At 43.9% G+C, this 15,943-nt stretch overlaps 1 protein-coding gene across 12 annotated transcripts in view; it reads left to right on the forward strand.

The window, feature by feature from the left end:
* COL6A3 (collagen type VI alpha 3 chain) overlaps nt 1-15,943 on the forward strand; it is a 110,211-nt gene that overhangs the window by 18,550 nt on the left and 75,718 nt on the right. For 8 of the 12 annotated variants that reach the window (XM_054043315.1, XM_054043317.1, XM_054043314.1 and 5 more), the window contains exons 2-4: nt 5,623-5,746; nt 7,168-7,785; nt 12,292-12,894. In XM_054043315.1, coding sequence (XP_053899290.1) covers nt 5,659-5,746; nt 7,168-7,785; nt 12,292-12,894 — 1,309 coding nt within the window. In that variant the 5' untranslated portion in view covers nt 5,623-5,658. The remainder of the gene's footprint in view (nt 1-5,622; nt 5,747-7,167; nt 7,786-12,291; nt 12,895-15,943) is intronic. The other 4 variants (XM_054043321.1, XM_054043322.1, XM_054043323.1 and 1 more) reach the window with 2 other exon arrangements.

Here is a 15,943-nt window from a genome sequence, read left to right on the forward strand (position 1 = left end):
GGGATTTCTCAAGGCTGTTAGGGAGTGGTGAGGTGGTACTGGCCTGGCGGGTATCCCTCCTTCCCTTCCTCCCAGCTTGGGAGAGTTTTGCCTGGAGAGAGCTCTCCCTTTGACTGGACTGGAACCTTGCCTTGTCAATTAAAAATGGTAATAATGCCCTGTGCTACGCTGGTTGCCTTTAAAAAGCCAACCTGCCTTACACGTGGGTTGGGAAATAATTGCAACGTCTCGGCTATTGCTGTTGGCATATGTTGACTTTTTAATAGCAAGTAGTCGGGGTAGTGATTGTTCACTAACAAGGAAAGAAGGTGCTGCCTTTGATTTTTCTAATTCAGTGGCTGTGAAGCAAAGAAGTGCAGCTAGAACAAGTGGCAGGGTAACCCAGCCATTCCCATAATCCGGGAGAGTAAACACTGTGAATTCTTTCACCCGAAGAGGAAGAAAAATGTGTGTCTTGTGGGCTTTCAGTAATTCATCACAAAGCAAGGGAACCTTTCCTATATCTCTAGCACTTCCTTGAAATACATAGGGCCAGATTCTCAGCTGGTGCAAATCAACCGTGTTCCCTGGAAGTCAATGGAGCGACACTGATTTACTGAGGTTCTGGCTTAGCATACCGCCTCAAGTTTCAGTTGAAACCCAGCGGGACAATCATGAAAAGAGCATGTGTGAAATTGTCCCACTGCGGGCCATTAACTTCTCAGGTGCCGCTTTATTTGTGCATTTCAGATGATCGAGGATGCCTGGATTTATTTCCAGCTGGTTTTTTGGTCAGCTGTTTTGTTACAACACCTTGTTATTCTTTTCATTGATAGACTTGGATTCCCTTGTATCGCTTAGGAGCACGGAGTTAATTGAGTTGGCAAGAACAGCAGAAAACAGTGAATGTAATTTTTTAAAGCTGACTTGGTTTAATCATTTAACTTATTTGAATCTCTTCTGGCTCATTTGATTGCCTCATGTCCTTTAGGGGAAAGAGAAATATTAAATCACTACATTTTATACGTGGATGATATTTATCAGCTAAGAAGTATTGCTGGGGGATGGTATTTAAGACTGGAAGCAAGTCTTAAATCATAAACTCACCACCAGTATGGTAGCATATCTGCTGTCATACCAAGGGCTATATTCTTTCAGCCGATTTGCCATGTGGATGTCAGATAAAAAGCTTACATAAAGTATTATTTTGGCTACAACATGTAAAGTTATTCTTGGGACACTTCCATATTCGTACTATGGGATCATCCCCACACAGGAGGGGATACCACGGAGGGGCCTGGAAACTTGCAGGATTCCTGTAGTTATCCTGCAGATCAGAATAATGAATGGACTTGAACTTGGAAGGAGGTTTCCATGCCTGCCTTTGGTGTCCCTGAAAGGGTGAAGTGAGCAGAATTGCTATCCCAGGCGGATTGTCAGTCTGGCAGTGGCTAAAAATAAGAAAGGAACTAGCAATAGAAAGAAATGTTGATCAGTGCACAATGCTCCTGACTGGGGGGCCTCCAATGGCCAGCTGTAATCCTAACTTTTTTTAAATGGGGGAACTATAGTTAACTAAGTAAAGCACAGGTAAAGAGTGGATCATCCAAGTCCTTGACAGAGGTCTAACCATACAAACTCCTGAGCCACAGAGACTGTGGCTTAAATCCTGGCGCATGCTAAGGTCACTGAATTGCCAGAGCGGCACAAAAGGACCTTAAAACCTCCTTATTGGGGGATCTGGGATTCCCCCCAACCCCCATGCTTGTCATTCCTGAATATCTTTTCCCCTTGTGCTGTAAAATAACCCGGCTGGGTGCGATCACAGACTTTGTCCCTGGGGAGGTTTTAGTAACAGGCAGCCACATAATGTCTAATGTCACATCACTCACACGTTGCATCTAGCGGGAAAGAAAAAAAGGGGGCCCGGGTGGAACCAAACCTTCCCCCCTTTGGGCCTGCCAGACCAGAGCCGTGCATGTTAAAGAAGCACTAGGACCTCTGGGCTGTGGGAAGAAAGAAATTGCCAGGAGGAGCCAGCCCCAGGGGCCATAGGCACTGAAACCATCGGGAGTAGGCAGCTGGGTTTGATATCATCAAAATGTTCACTATGGTTTTGACTGGACATTCTCTTCCCTGTGCTGATTGGCTGCTTGCTCCAGCCCATCCTGCCCTCTTCCCTCACAGTCTCTTCCCCTCAGCCTCATTCCACCTGCCTGCCACACTCCTCTCCCTCGCCCTCCCTTTTCCCTTCAGCTCCGCTAAGCCGCTCCCAGCACTGCTCCGCCGGGGAAGGCTGCACTCTGCGGGTGTGAACCCTGGTGTGTGCTATACCAGCTGTCTCCTCCGGTGCCCCCCTGCTGACACTCGCTCCGGTCCCAGGGTGGGTCTGTCTTGTCTCGCAATTCACTCTCCAGCCAGGTCACATTTTAGACACACCCCTTCCGGGGTAACAAAAGTCCAACTGAAAGTCCCAACAGAAAAGATCCATTTACCTGCTTTGGGGCTATTCCTCCACCTGCCCTTGAGGCTCAGTCTTCAGCCCCACTCTGGGCTCACTACTTCTTGTCTGAGGCCTGTGTGCCCTGTTCTTGGGGCTGGTAGGGGAACCCCGGCCCACCCTCTGCTTTGGGCTCCAGCCCAGGGACCCTGTATTAAGCGACTCTTGCAGACATGCTGTTTATTTGGGCCACTTCCTATGTCAGAGCCCTTTGTACGGCTTCCCTCTAGCCTGTGCTTAACACAGCCTCTCCTCTGGTTCCCAGGCCTCTGGCTTCTCCCTGCGTTCTCCAGCTCTGTCTTCCTCTGCAGGAACGCTGACTTCTCAAGACTGCCTCCATGACTTGCCCCCTCTCCAGGGCCCACCACAGGGAATAATTCCAGCCCTGTGGCCTTCTTCAGACTGCCTTCCCCAAGCCCATTCCAGAGAGCAGCAACTGCGCACCTGCTCTCTCCTGGGTTTCTCTGTCCTGGGTCCCTCTCCTGGACCACCCCTGTAGCTTTCACTTCCTCCTTTTGTGAGGAAGACCCAGCACCTCCCCAGCTTGAGCTCTCCTTCCTGCTAACCCTTTGTTCACCCCATCACACCCACCCCAAAACGTGTTAGAAGAAGCTGGTGCTAACATACTATTGGCCTATCATCACTCTGATCACTCTGCTTAGGTGCTCTAGCCCTTCGCCTGCCTTGGCTATTTAGATTGCAGGCTCTTTGGGGCAGAGATTGTTTCCTGCTCTATATTTGTACAGTACCTGGCGCAACGGGCCCTCAGCTTGGTTGGTCACTGTAATAAATAATACATAATAACAACAACGGCACAGCCATTTTCTTCTTGCCCTTGGAAGCATCGTGGCCTGGATATGGCCAGGACATAATATAGTTTGCTTTGAGCCTTTCTGAATTGCTTTATGCTTCAGTTATGCTGAACTCTCTTTTATAATAGATGCTCCTGGACCTAATTATTATTATTATTATTTCTTATTTGCGTTGCAGCAGTACTTAGAAGCCCTGATCGTGGCGAGGTGCTGTACACACCCACCCAACAAAAAGGCATCTCCTTCCCCACCGAGCTCACAGTCTTCTATTGGTGACAGTCACATGTCACCCATTTTAGAAAAGAAAGAGTGAGACGCCACAATGAGATGTCCAGCTGGGATTTATTGGCATAACGCCGCTGACATCAGTGGAGCAATGTTGCTTTGCATGAGCTGAGAATCTGGCCCTTGCTGACAGGTTTTATGTAAATGTTTTCTGCTCCTGCTGGTTTCCTATGACAGTACATGCCTCTATTGGAGCCAGTAGGGTACCTGTGTCTCTCTGTGTGGGTTAGGCGGTACATCTGGCAGGGTTGCCAGGATGAATAAGAAATTCCTTTATGCCCCTATGTTGGCTACCCAGGCTTTGGGTCCAGATGCACAGAAGTGAGCAGGAAGGGAGGGAGGGGGCATGGATGGAGTCATGCCAGGCTCCGTCTCCTCAGTGCACTGGCCTGTATTGCTAAACCAGTGCCTGGGGAAGGAGAGTAGGAATTTGTTGCTGTATAGGCCATGAGTAAGTTACTATTCCATGGAGCATGGAGGACAGAAGTGGGGGACTGTGTGTTTCCTGGAACAGAGCAGCAATTCACCGTCCCTTCCTATGGGCTGGGGCCTGGTGGCATGATCTATCCCTTATGTAGGAATGGGCTTTGATCATTGCTCCACCAAACTTCATCTATGCAGCATTGTCTTTTTCCCACTATTTGTGGTATCTTCTGCTCACATGAAAATGTTTTCCTTACCAGATTGCCATTTCCCATTTGGCAAACGCTGACTGTTTCTCTTTTGAAATTCACACACTTGGTTTTTGCCTGTCAATACCCACTTCCATCTTTTAAATGACGTATCATGCCAAAACACATCATAATTCGTGCATCAACAATGCTGGCAGCACACATCCAAATACTGTTTTACTTAAGTGATGCTACAAAACCCCCAGAAGTCGTATAAAAGATTGGGAAATGGGACAGAACAAATGTCATCGAGAGCAGAACGTAACCCGTTACGGGACAAATCTTCTTCCCAGTTACCCCAGTGGAATCTTATTGAAGGCAGTGGGCTAAATTCAGCCTTGGCATAACCAGCACAGTTCCCATTGAAATCAGAGGGTGTTATGTGTTCTGATGCCAGTGCTGAATTTGGTCCAACTACATTTCACTGTAACTGAGAAGAGAATTTGTCCCGGTTATGGTATCTTTTCATTCACAGACCTCTAGCAGAAGTCAGCCTGAGTTCTAAGTAAAACATTAATAGCAGGAGAGGAATTTATGGTATTTACTAACGGGGGTGGGAGGGCTTGTGGTGGGCGATGACTCCCCTAGCATGGCACCTCCTGCTGGTCGTATTGGGAATTAGCTCTTTCCTTAGCCTGGAGCGCCCTCTACAGGCCGGTGTCTTGCCTGCCGCTGGCCCCATGCCCCTCCTGGACCCCGGTGCCCTCCTATGTCAGGATTCTGCCCCCACAGTAACCCACAATCTGGGTCTCCCCGCCCAGGGGAAACTGCAATCCCCTATCCCCACCTTGCCTCAGTGGCTACTGCCAGTCATCATCTAGCCCCCGCTCCCTGGGGCAGATGCAGTCTATCAACCACTCATCATCGGCAAGGGGGGTTGGACCAGCTGTCTCTGCCTATTCCTGGCTGTCCTTCTGCAACCCCTGTACCCTTCCCGGCCTTTACCAAGGCCTGCAGCCTGGGGTTTTTCCAGCCTTGAGCTCCCTGTCTCCTCTGGCCTTTCCCCAGCCCTGCTCCACTCTAGGTACCCTGCTGAGCTCCCAAGTAGCCAGGACCTTCTCTCTCTGAAGCTAGAGAGAGTGTCTCTTTAGCCTCTTTAGCTGTGGCCTGATTGGGGCGTGGCCCCATCTGTGGCTGCTTCCCCCAATCAGCCTGGCTTTTCCCACTTCAGGCTCTCCAGGGCTGCTTTATCCCCTTCAGGCAGGAGCGGGATGACCACCCCGCTACAGGGCTATAAAATCCTTAATCCACTGACATCAGGGGGGAGAGCATGGGGCTGAGGCCTTACATATGGCCCTAACACTGTATCGTTAGCTTTGGTGAGCTCTGGTGTGAGAATGAAGTTTACACTGATAATCTCTCTTTTCCTGTTTAGGTCACACATTTGGTGCTTTGAAAAACAAAACAAAAAATGAGGAGACATCGACATTTGCCGATAGCGGCAATCTTTTGCCTCATGCTCTCAGGCTGTTGCATGGTTGATGCTCAGCAACAGGAAGGTAAGGCTCGGACATCCTTAGAGGATTTGTTATTTTCAAAAGTTTGATGATTATTTCCTGTTGTGTTTGTGGACCGTTTTAAAACGCGCCTGTTGACAAGATATTGTGACCGGTCAACGTTTTTGACTGAGAGTTAGTCTGAGCATAGTAGATGCTTATCGATTCCTCACAAGTCAGCCAGCCTGAATGCCAATTCATAGACATGCCAGAGAGGACTCTCAAGTTATCCTAAGCATGTGAAGAGCAAATGGTATCAGTCTGATGTTGCTTTGTGTTGCGAGTGGAGTGTTTGCATCTACTGGGTTGCCACCCTATGTATTGTCTATGCTTCTCGGCAAAGGTATTTTGCATCCCTTATATGACCGAAAGCATGGGAAGAAAAACTGAACGTTGCAATGAAAAGAACACCAACTTCCAGCTGTTGCCACTGAGTGTGCAGAAAGCTTCTTTAGTTTTCTGAAGGGATCTAAGAGCATCTTTTGGATTGTAACTAGTTTATTAGGAGTTCATGGGAAGTAGAAAACACTGGGAACTCAGTATACAGAGCCCAGTTCTGCACCTTAGTCCTTATTGACACCAGCAGGGGACTCCTTGTCCAAGCAAAGGTTACAGGGTTTGGGTCATAGAGCATAAATTGCCTGTAAACAATAGTCATGTATATTAACATTACTTAATACCCAAACCTTTGTTTTGACTAGTGGAGAAGATTTCCTGGTGCTAACAATCCATGCTCCAGGAGTTTATTTAGTGGAACTTTGACCCTTTAATAACATTAAAGGCTAAAAGGTGGCTTTAGGCCTGGATCCTGCAAAGCACTGATGCATGTGTGCGCCTTTAAGCTCATGCGTAATCCCGTAGACTTCAATGGCCCAGATCATCAAAGGTAGTTAGGTGCCTATGTGAGTTAGGCACCTAAATACCGTGGAGGATCTGAGCCAATGAAACTAATCACATGCTTTTGCATCAGTGGACCAGGACCTTTCGCCACAGCCCACAGTAAGGGGAGGGGAGGAGTCACGCCACTCCAGTGAGAGTGCATAAGGGAATTGTCCCAGAGAGAAGTATAATGCTCCTGCAGTGCAGAAGGGGCATCGCCTATGGAAGAGTGCAATGCATGCTGCTTCCCATGCTACGTGTCATAATTTCTTACCCTGGTACGCTGGGAGTGCCAGGTCTGGGACTAGTCCTTGTGCAGGTGGAAGGGAGGATGACTTTTTGCATCTTTCCCCCTCCTGGTGCCCCTGCGCAGGGCTATTCACAGTCTAGCTTCAAATGATCCTTTTGTCTTGCACCAGGTTATACGGGGAATAAGGGGCTTCATTTGATAATGCAAACTAGGCCATGTCTGAGGAAGGGTTTGGGCATCATGGACTTATTCAGCTGACCTATGGAAAATCCTAAACCAATCTGTTTTTTTAAAGATGTCAGAATCGTTGCTGCTGCTGATATAATATTTCTAGTGGATTCCTCTTGGAGCATTGGAAAGGAACATTTCCAACTTGTTCGAGAGTTTCTGTATGATGTTGTAAAATCTTTAGCTGTGGGAGGAAATGATTTTCGTTTTGCCCTGATCCAGTTCAGCGGAAACCCACACACAGAGTTCCAGTTAAATACGTATCACTCTACCCAAGATGTCCTGTCCCATATTTCGAACATGCCTTATCTGGGGGGAGGCAACAAGACTGGAAAAGGATTAGAATACCTAATCCAAAACCATCTCACTAAAGCTGCTGGAAGCAGAGAAAGTGATGGCGTCCCCCAGATTATTATAGTGTTAATGGACGGACGATCCCAGGATGATGTCGCTCTGCCATCATCTGTCCTTAAGTCTGCTGATGTAAACGTGTTTGCAATTGGAGTGCAGGATGCAATGGAAGGGGAATTAAAGGAAGTAGTGAGTGAACCCCGAGATACGCACCTTTTCAACCTAGAGAATATTACTGCGCTTCAAGCCATAGTAGGCGACTTAGTGGCAAGTGTTTGTACATCCCTGACTCCAGAAATGGCTGGAGCCAAAGGAGTGATTAAAGACGTCACAGGTAATGGCAAACTGCTGTGCTGAGACATTGCCGTACTGATCCTTGAGATAAGTACGGTAATTGCTGGTATTGCACTATTTAAAGCCTTTGTAGGGGAGGACGGAGATGGACGTTCAAAGGTTTAAAAACAAAGGTTTCCAAGCCAATCGTACAGTGAAAGCCTGTCCCTGTTTGCAAAATACACTGACCTCCCTGCCAGATGATTAAATCAAGCATTGTCTAGGTCTGTGAGTCAGCGATATGGAAAAAGCATCATGCTTCCTAATGCAGGCCCTGAACCTGTGATCCAATCCCCATGGGCACAAAGGGCAGCCTGCTTGCATGGAGCTGATTGCAGGACTCACGGGCAGCCTCATCTTACAATCAATGCTTGGGCCAAACGCTTGCCTGATCACAAAATGCAGGAACATTGTATTCCAAACGCATGGGCTTAATAATGCAAACAACTGCAGAAATCCCTCCGGGAGTCATTTTTGTGCATTCGTTAACAGAACACAGGTTTAGAGATTTTTGTAAGAAATAGTCTTATGAGACAACTTAGTAGCAACTAAGGATCTTTACGTCTAGCCCATAATATCCACCATTTGATATCTATTGATCTAAATGCTAAAGGAGGCGCACACCCTATCAGCTGCCCAGTTGGAAGATGGGAACTGATAAGCTGGGACTAAGTGAAATGTGAAATAAAGGCCTGCAGCAATAACGGCAGCCGTAGAAATATTGCCCCATAAGAGCCTGCTCCAAAACTCATGGAAGTCAGTGGGGAGACTGTCACTGACTTCGGTGGGGCCGTGAACTAGTCCTATGTGCATAAAATATATCTAGATAATTCGGTTTGTGAAATACAATGGATCACACTTGATTCAAAGTCCATCGGAGCCAATGGGAGCCACTCCACAGACTTCAGGGGGGTTGGGATCTGACCTGTAATGAAGTTGTTTGGGGATCATTTTCTTCGCTATAAGCAGAATCTCACAATAGGAAGTGAGGACCAGTTTGGCAGATGATCTTCTCTTTGCACTGCAGGGAAGACGCTGTGGGGTTCTATTAACCCCTGCACTTCCAGGAGGCACTGATTACTGTAAGGAGCTTCAGGAAGGCCATGTTTGCGCTCTCAGAGCGATACAGCTTTAAAAACTCTGACTATTCTTCCTGCTCCTCACTGGGAGCAGATGCGGCAAGAATGGCTCCTTCCTCCTGTTGGCTCCCGCTTGGTACCAGTTGTGGTGAGATCAGGCTCCAGATATTGACATCCCATGCCCACTCTAGGATAGCGGCAGCTTTTCTTCTCCTCTGCTCAGTCTGATCAAAGAAGGCGGGCGAGTTGGTAATCCCCTTTGCAGTGCTGCAGTAGAGCGCTAGAACGGTAGGACCATCTTGTAAAAGAAGGGAATGTCACCTTGGACCCCACTGACTTCCATGGTGCTGCCTGGGTGCAAGAGAGGGCAGAACTGGGCCCAATGAATGAGACAATTTTGCCCCTTTATGCAATTACGAAGTTGGAAAATGACTGTATATTCCACATAATAAGGCCGAACGATCAAACCTTTGGTTTTATTCCCGAGACTCCATCTAAACGTCAATAGCATTTGGGTAATGTAAGACAGTAGTGATATACAAGATACAACATTAATCCACTCGTTTTGTCTTGTCTAATTAACCTTTCATTTCAGTCCCACCAGTTGCTATCCATCATTGCATGATACTTTGCACAGAAATGCGTGAGCACAAGCCTATTGTTTTGCTAAGTATTTGACGGGGCAAATAGACAGATCATTTGCAATCCATGGGGAAATTAAACTTTTTTTCACCAGTGACCTAAGATTTCTCAGTTATAACAATGGATTTTTTTCAATATATGAGATAACTGTGATACCTGACGCTCTGATTGCACTCTATAGAGAGTTCAATATTTTTGTCATTAAGGGCCTGATCCAACTCCTATTGAAAACAATTGGCATTTTACCATTGCCTTAATGTGTGGAGGATTGGGCCCGTATACGAAACATTTTGACAGGTAACCAGACTAATGTATTGAATTCCCTATTGGCTCATGGACATTTTTATAGAAGAAAATATTTTTAAGCCCCAAATTCATGTTTATTTCTGTGAAGGAGTATTTCTAAGGTTACCTCCATTCAAGAATAATTTGGGCGAGTGTTATTTTTCTACAAAGAAAATGAAAGGTAACATTGGTACATAAACTGCATTTTGTCACTGTGTGATTTACAAAACCTATATATAAATGATAATAAAAACAATGGTGCAGCTGATGATCAATGCTGGATGATATTGTGAGCTCCCCTAAACATAGTCCAAGCTGATCATCTGTCTAACATGACTTTATGGTGCCATTAATTTAGCTGATAATTGACTTTCATTCGTTTTAATCTTGTGATCCCATGTAGTAGCCCTTTTTTGTAATCTTCTCCACCTAAAAATGCCAGGGGCATTTTAATACATGAAAACTAAGTGTAAGAGGAAAAGCAGACCTTGAATTTGCACTCTAGAAAACACAAACTTTGACAGCCACAGAGCTCACTAGAGTGAATAGGATAGTCAGCCTTGAATTTGCCCTGATGCCTACATTAAATCTTAGCTGTCTGTCTAATCTGACACTCTTTGCTTAATAGTGTAACAAGCATGCTTACATTTGTCCTCCATCACCGGCTTGTTCCATCAGTGTGTACGTAAGTACAAGGTTTTTACAGTGATGAAAAATTATCCAACATTTGCATACATCGTATTCTGGTTTCCTCCTGTACAGGAGCTACTCATACTATGATGACCAATCGACACGACGGTCAATAAATTAATTACCATTATTAAAAAGAGAGCCAGGACACATGAAACAGATATGAACAAAGCCATGTATTGTTCAAGATATTTCCCCTGCTTTTTTTATTGTTATGTGGGCTGAGTACGCCACAGTCTGAAATGATCAATTCAATTCAAAGTTAAGGACTTTCATAGCTTTTGACTAAATCTCTGAGCCCTTAGTAGTTCTTAACCATAGCTAAGTTATTTAATTGGCATCGTTTATGGGGACTGAAATGGCTCATGAGATAGGTAAAGGACTAGAGCCTTTTTCTGTACCCTATGAATCACATATTTGCATCATGTGTATTTCACAAAAGTGGCTCCTGGCAAAGACCAGAAGTGAAATGCTGACCCCATCCAAGTTAATGGGAGTTTTGCCATTGACTTCAGTAGAGCCAGGATTTTGCCTTAGGTGCTTTAAAGCTCAGAGTCAGAGAAGATTTCCAAAATCAACCTGTCAGTTATTTATTAAAGGCTTCAAGATTGCTTAGTTGTATCGTGGAAACATCTGAGTCCGCTTTGGGGTATATTCTGCCCTTGATTCATTTGTACAATTCCCATTGACATCAATGAGCACATGGAGGGAAGAAGAGACTGTTTAGGAAATTCGTAGTCTGCTTTGGTAAGTTCTGCACAAAAAGAGGTCCTACCTCCTTTTCTAATTCATAATTCATTTGATGTCCATATTCACGTTAGGTGTTTGTGACCATCCAGGTTATAAGTAAGGTTGGATAATTATGTCATGACTGGTTTCATCAGCCTGTTTTAACATGATTCTGCATTATTTGATTGAATATCCAGTGGTCATGCAAAAATACAAAACCAGATACCTACATTTGTAACCAATGCAAGGTTCTGTGTTTGCACAAAACCACAAATACAAGCACATTTATTTGTGATCTTCATCTGCATAGTTATTGTACCTGTAATGATAAACTTTTCCCACTAATATTGTGCATGGATTGGACAACTGAGAATAAGGTTCTAAATCAAAATAAACAGTCAATCGTATAGCCTTTTTTATTGTTGTTCTACAAACACATTTTAGATACTGGTCACTCAGTGTGAAAAAAACAATATATTCAGCCAACATTTCAAACATACAACACAACAGATTTCCAAACAGAGGCTGAAACTTTCCATATAAAAAGAACTACTGGCATACCAGCTGTGAATGTAATCTTACAGCATAACAGTTACATTTTGTCTTGAAAAAAGTGCAATGAGATAACTTCCCCTGAATTTAATGGTGATTACAAATTATGTTCACATTTCCACTGACTGTGCAAATGTGTGTTTGTGTATAAATCTGTTTAGTTCTTTTGGGTCTCCTAACTTCTGTAAATATTTAGACAAGTTGCTTCCACAGAAATTATCTAGATTTCACAAAATTCTATGCTCTAGAGTTTCCCCCCCGTAAAAATATTGTCCTGGTATTTAACCATAAAAATGAATTTAGATTCTTTCACAATATTATATTGTCTCATGAAAAAGATATTTGGTTTGTTAACTCATATTCAATCAGAATGCAGAAGAGGCAAAATTCACTGTCCTCAATAAATGTGTGTTTTGTTTTCCCATTTTCGTGTTTCTTACTGTTTTCCAAAGAAACATGTCAGAACACTGTACAACTGCATGTAATCACTTGTTTTAATGCTTTCATCTTTTGCATTTCTTTTTTTAAAGCGCAAGAATCTGCTGACCTTATTTTCCTTATTGACGGATCAAACAACATCGGAAGTGTCAATTTCCCAGCCATACGTGATTTCCTTGTAAATTTCATTGAAAGACTCTCAGTTGGAACTCAGGAGATACAAATTGGGGTGGTGCAATATAGTGACCAACCCAGAACTGAGTTCTCTTTGAACCGCTACTCCACAAAAGCTGATGTTCTGAATGCAGTGAAGGCACTTAGTTTCCTTGGTGGTGAGGAAGCTAACATTGGTGCAGCACTCGAATCTGTGGTGGAGAACCACTTCACACGGGCAGGAGGCAGCAGAATAGAGGAAGGCGTGCCTCAGGTTTTAGTGCTGATAAGTGGTGGAGAGTCTAGTGATGATATCAGAGAGGCAGTGTTAGCGGTGAAGCAAGCTAGTATATTTTCATTTAGTATTGGGGTCCTGAATGCTGACAGTGCGGAGCTTCAGCAGATTGCTACTGATGGAAGCTTCGCATTTACTGCCCTGGATATTCGTAACCTTGCTGATCTTCAGGAACTCTTACTGCCAAACATTGTTGAAGTGGCCCAAAGACTCATTTTGTTAAATGCCCCAACCTTTGTTACGGAAGGTATGTATGCATTTATAGAATGTTGTATTTCATTGAATGAATGGCCTCTTGCATGTTTAAAACACATCTCTGATATGTTCTCTGAGAGAGAAAGGAGACGACACTGGGCTACTTTGAGGAAATGCATTAGCCCAGCGGGCGACACGTTGACCTGATACTATCACAGCAGGAGGTTTTAACAAAATAAGCAGGGTATAAAAAACCAGATGTGAACTCCTCTGATTTGTCAGTCTCTGAAGAACGCTTGTGTCATGAAAACTTACAACATATGTTGCTGTAAAGCTTCAATAGAAGGCTTCAGTGTGACATTTGGTCAGGGAAGTTAACAGATGTAAAATTCAGATGAGGACTATACAGTGCTATAGACGATATGACTGCAGATTGGGGTTAATTATTCTTAGTCATTAGCTAAGAAGTAACTAGTAGGGATGGCCCCAACGAGCAGCTTTCATATCCAGATCTAGAGTTTGAACAACTACTGTGGTGAGAGGATGTTCAGAACCAATTTGGGTTCAGGAGGGAGCTAGTTGGGTATGTTTTTCCCTCCTGAAAATGTTGATTTTTTTCACCAAAAACAAACAAAAAAGCCCAAAATGTTTTTTTTTTCCTTTTCAGTAATTGAAAACTGAAATGTTTCAGCATAGACCTGATTTTTTCTATTCTTCTCTTTTCTTTTCTTTTTTTTTTTTTTTTGGTTTTCTGACAAGAAATTGAAAATTTTCAGAGGAAAGCAGAAATTTTCAGCAAACATTTTCATGTAGTCAAAAACAGTTTTCCACTGAAAAAAGTTTTGATGGAAAATGTCAACCAGCCCTAGCTCATGCCCAGCCCTACTATGTCAGATTTCTACATTAAGGGCAAAATTCATCCCTGGGCAAAGGGCAATTTCAAGGCCTACGCACTACTTAAGTCCCTTATTTTGAGGACTTAAGTGGCACAACTTAAGTGGCACATAGATGTTGTACAGACCATCTGTACAGGGATGAAGAATAAGTTTGCATTAGAGTACCATTACACTGAACTTATTTTTTTTTAAAAAAGCAACCCTCAATTATTTTTAGAGGCAATCCCGATCCTATTAACATAATTTATCCTTAAATACTGTAGCTAAGTTGGTTTGCAATTTTACATGGAGGCAGTGAAAACAAAACACTGAAGTGTCACTTCTCAGTTGAATGGCAATGAAGATTTAAAGTAACACCCCAATCGATGTATTACTTAGCAACATTAACGGGGTTATTGAAACATAATTCATGAATATATCCGGTAACATGTCCCTGAAATGAAACATACCTGTGCTGGAGTTAATATTTAACACATGAATTTTATGGAACATGCAGGTAATTAGGATCCCATGGTACTGTCATTTTATAATTGCTTTAATTAAGTTAAATTCAGTAATATATGGTTACCATAATAGACATGAAGTGTCATATTTTCAAAGGCCCCTGTGATGAGTGAGTCTTCCAAAATGTTCACGCATCCATTCAGCCACCACTCCTCCCTGAGTACATGAAGATATTCATTTGTGCACGCCATTACCCAAGTGATAGACATAAGAAATCCTTTCTGGATCTAAAGGCCAGTATGGACTATGGTACATTTTGTATGGTTCACCCACTGCGTAGGCATTTGAAAACTTCATCCCAAAATGTTTCACTCAGTTACATTCTGAACTATATTATATCATTGGAGTTGTATGGGTGTAGCCAAGGGCAGAATTTGGCCCAATACCTTATCTTACTACAGGGGCTCCATTCGTCCGTTGGTAAATGCCTGTAATTCTCAATCATGATAGTTGTTTTATCTAACCATCTGGCCTGATTTCAAAATGTAATTGGGGCAGTTTGTTCTTGTTTAGCTAAAAGCGTCCATTCCAAAACCCACTAAAATCAAACCCAAAGGACCCAGTTAATAGCTCATCTGTGCATGGGGGGACTTGCAGCTGGGGGATCTGAGCTTAGAACTTTTTTCCAGTTCTTCGATATTTATATTGGAAAGTTTTTTTTTAAACATTCTACTCAGAGACTGCTAAGAGTGTACATTTCAGTCCTTGCAATACCGCACGGGTTGTAGTTCATTCAGTTTCCACTTGTACATTTTCTATTTACAGCACCGCTCATTAGAAGAAGTATCAGCCTAAAACATTATACAACAACTAGAATATATGTGTGTCTAAATATATGGAGAGAGAGGGAGAGACTGGAATTTTCAAAAGTGCCTATGGGAGTTAGGCCCTGAAATTCAATGGGAGTTGGGCACCTAATTCCCATTTGTGCCTTTGAAATTTTGCCCACAATGTACAGATTGAATGTCATACAGATTAGCTTGAGCTATAAGGAATCATTCCTGCAAGATTCTAAACAGCCCTGTGAAGCACTGAGGCCCAGATCTCATAGGTAGCTAGGCCCCTAACGCCCACAGTTGAGGGAGCCCTTTGGAGGAGTGCTCAGCATTTTTCAGAGTCAGGTCCTAATGGCCTGATGCAAAGCCCATTGAAATCAGGGGGAGTGTTTCCATTGGCTTCAGTGGTCCCTGGATCAGACTTTAAGGGTATGTCTTCACTACCGGCCGGATCGGCGGACAGCGATCGATCCAGCGGGGATCGATTTATTGTGTCTAGTCTAGACGTGATAAATTGATCTCTGAACGCTCTTCTATCGACTCCTGTACTCCAGTTCGGTGAAGTGAAGTAGATCTAAGTACGTTGACTTCAGCTACATTATTCACGTAGCTGCCATTGCATAACTTAGATCGCCCCCCCACCCCCGCAAGTGTAGACCAGGCCTAAGAGTCTAACCTCCCCTAAATTATCTGGAAGAAATGGTTTTGTCTTAATCTTGTCCATTGAAAGTGGCACTGTGGTGAAGTGTTGTTGGAGGTTTTTTTTGGCGGGGGGAGGAGGGGTTGGTTGTAGTTCCTGCATTCCTGTTTTATGAGGAAATGTAGTATATAATTTGACCATGGCAATAATTTATTAACAAAGACTTATGCCTTATTGGTCACTTTTGTGCCTGCCAAACTCTTTGGATGATTCACACTAACTTCT

Source organism: Malaclemys terrapin, chromosome 11, assembly GCF_027887155.1.
Source record: "Malaclemys terrapin pileata isolate rMalTer1 chromosome 11, rMalTer1.hap1, whole genome shotgun sequence".
NCBI lineage: Eukaryota > Metazoa > Chordata > Testudines > Emydidae > Malaclemys > Malaclemys terrapin.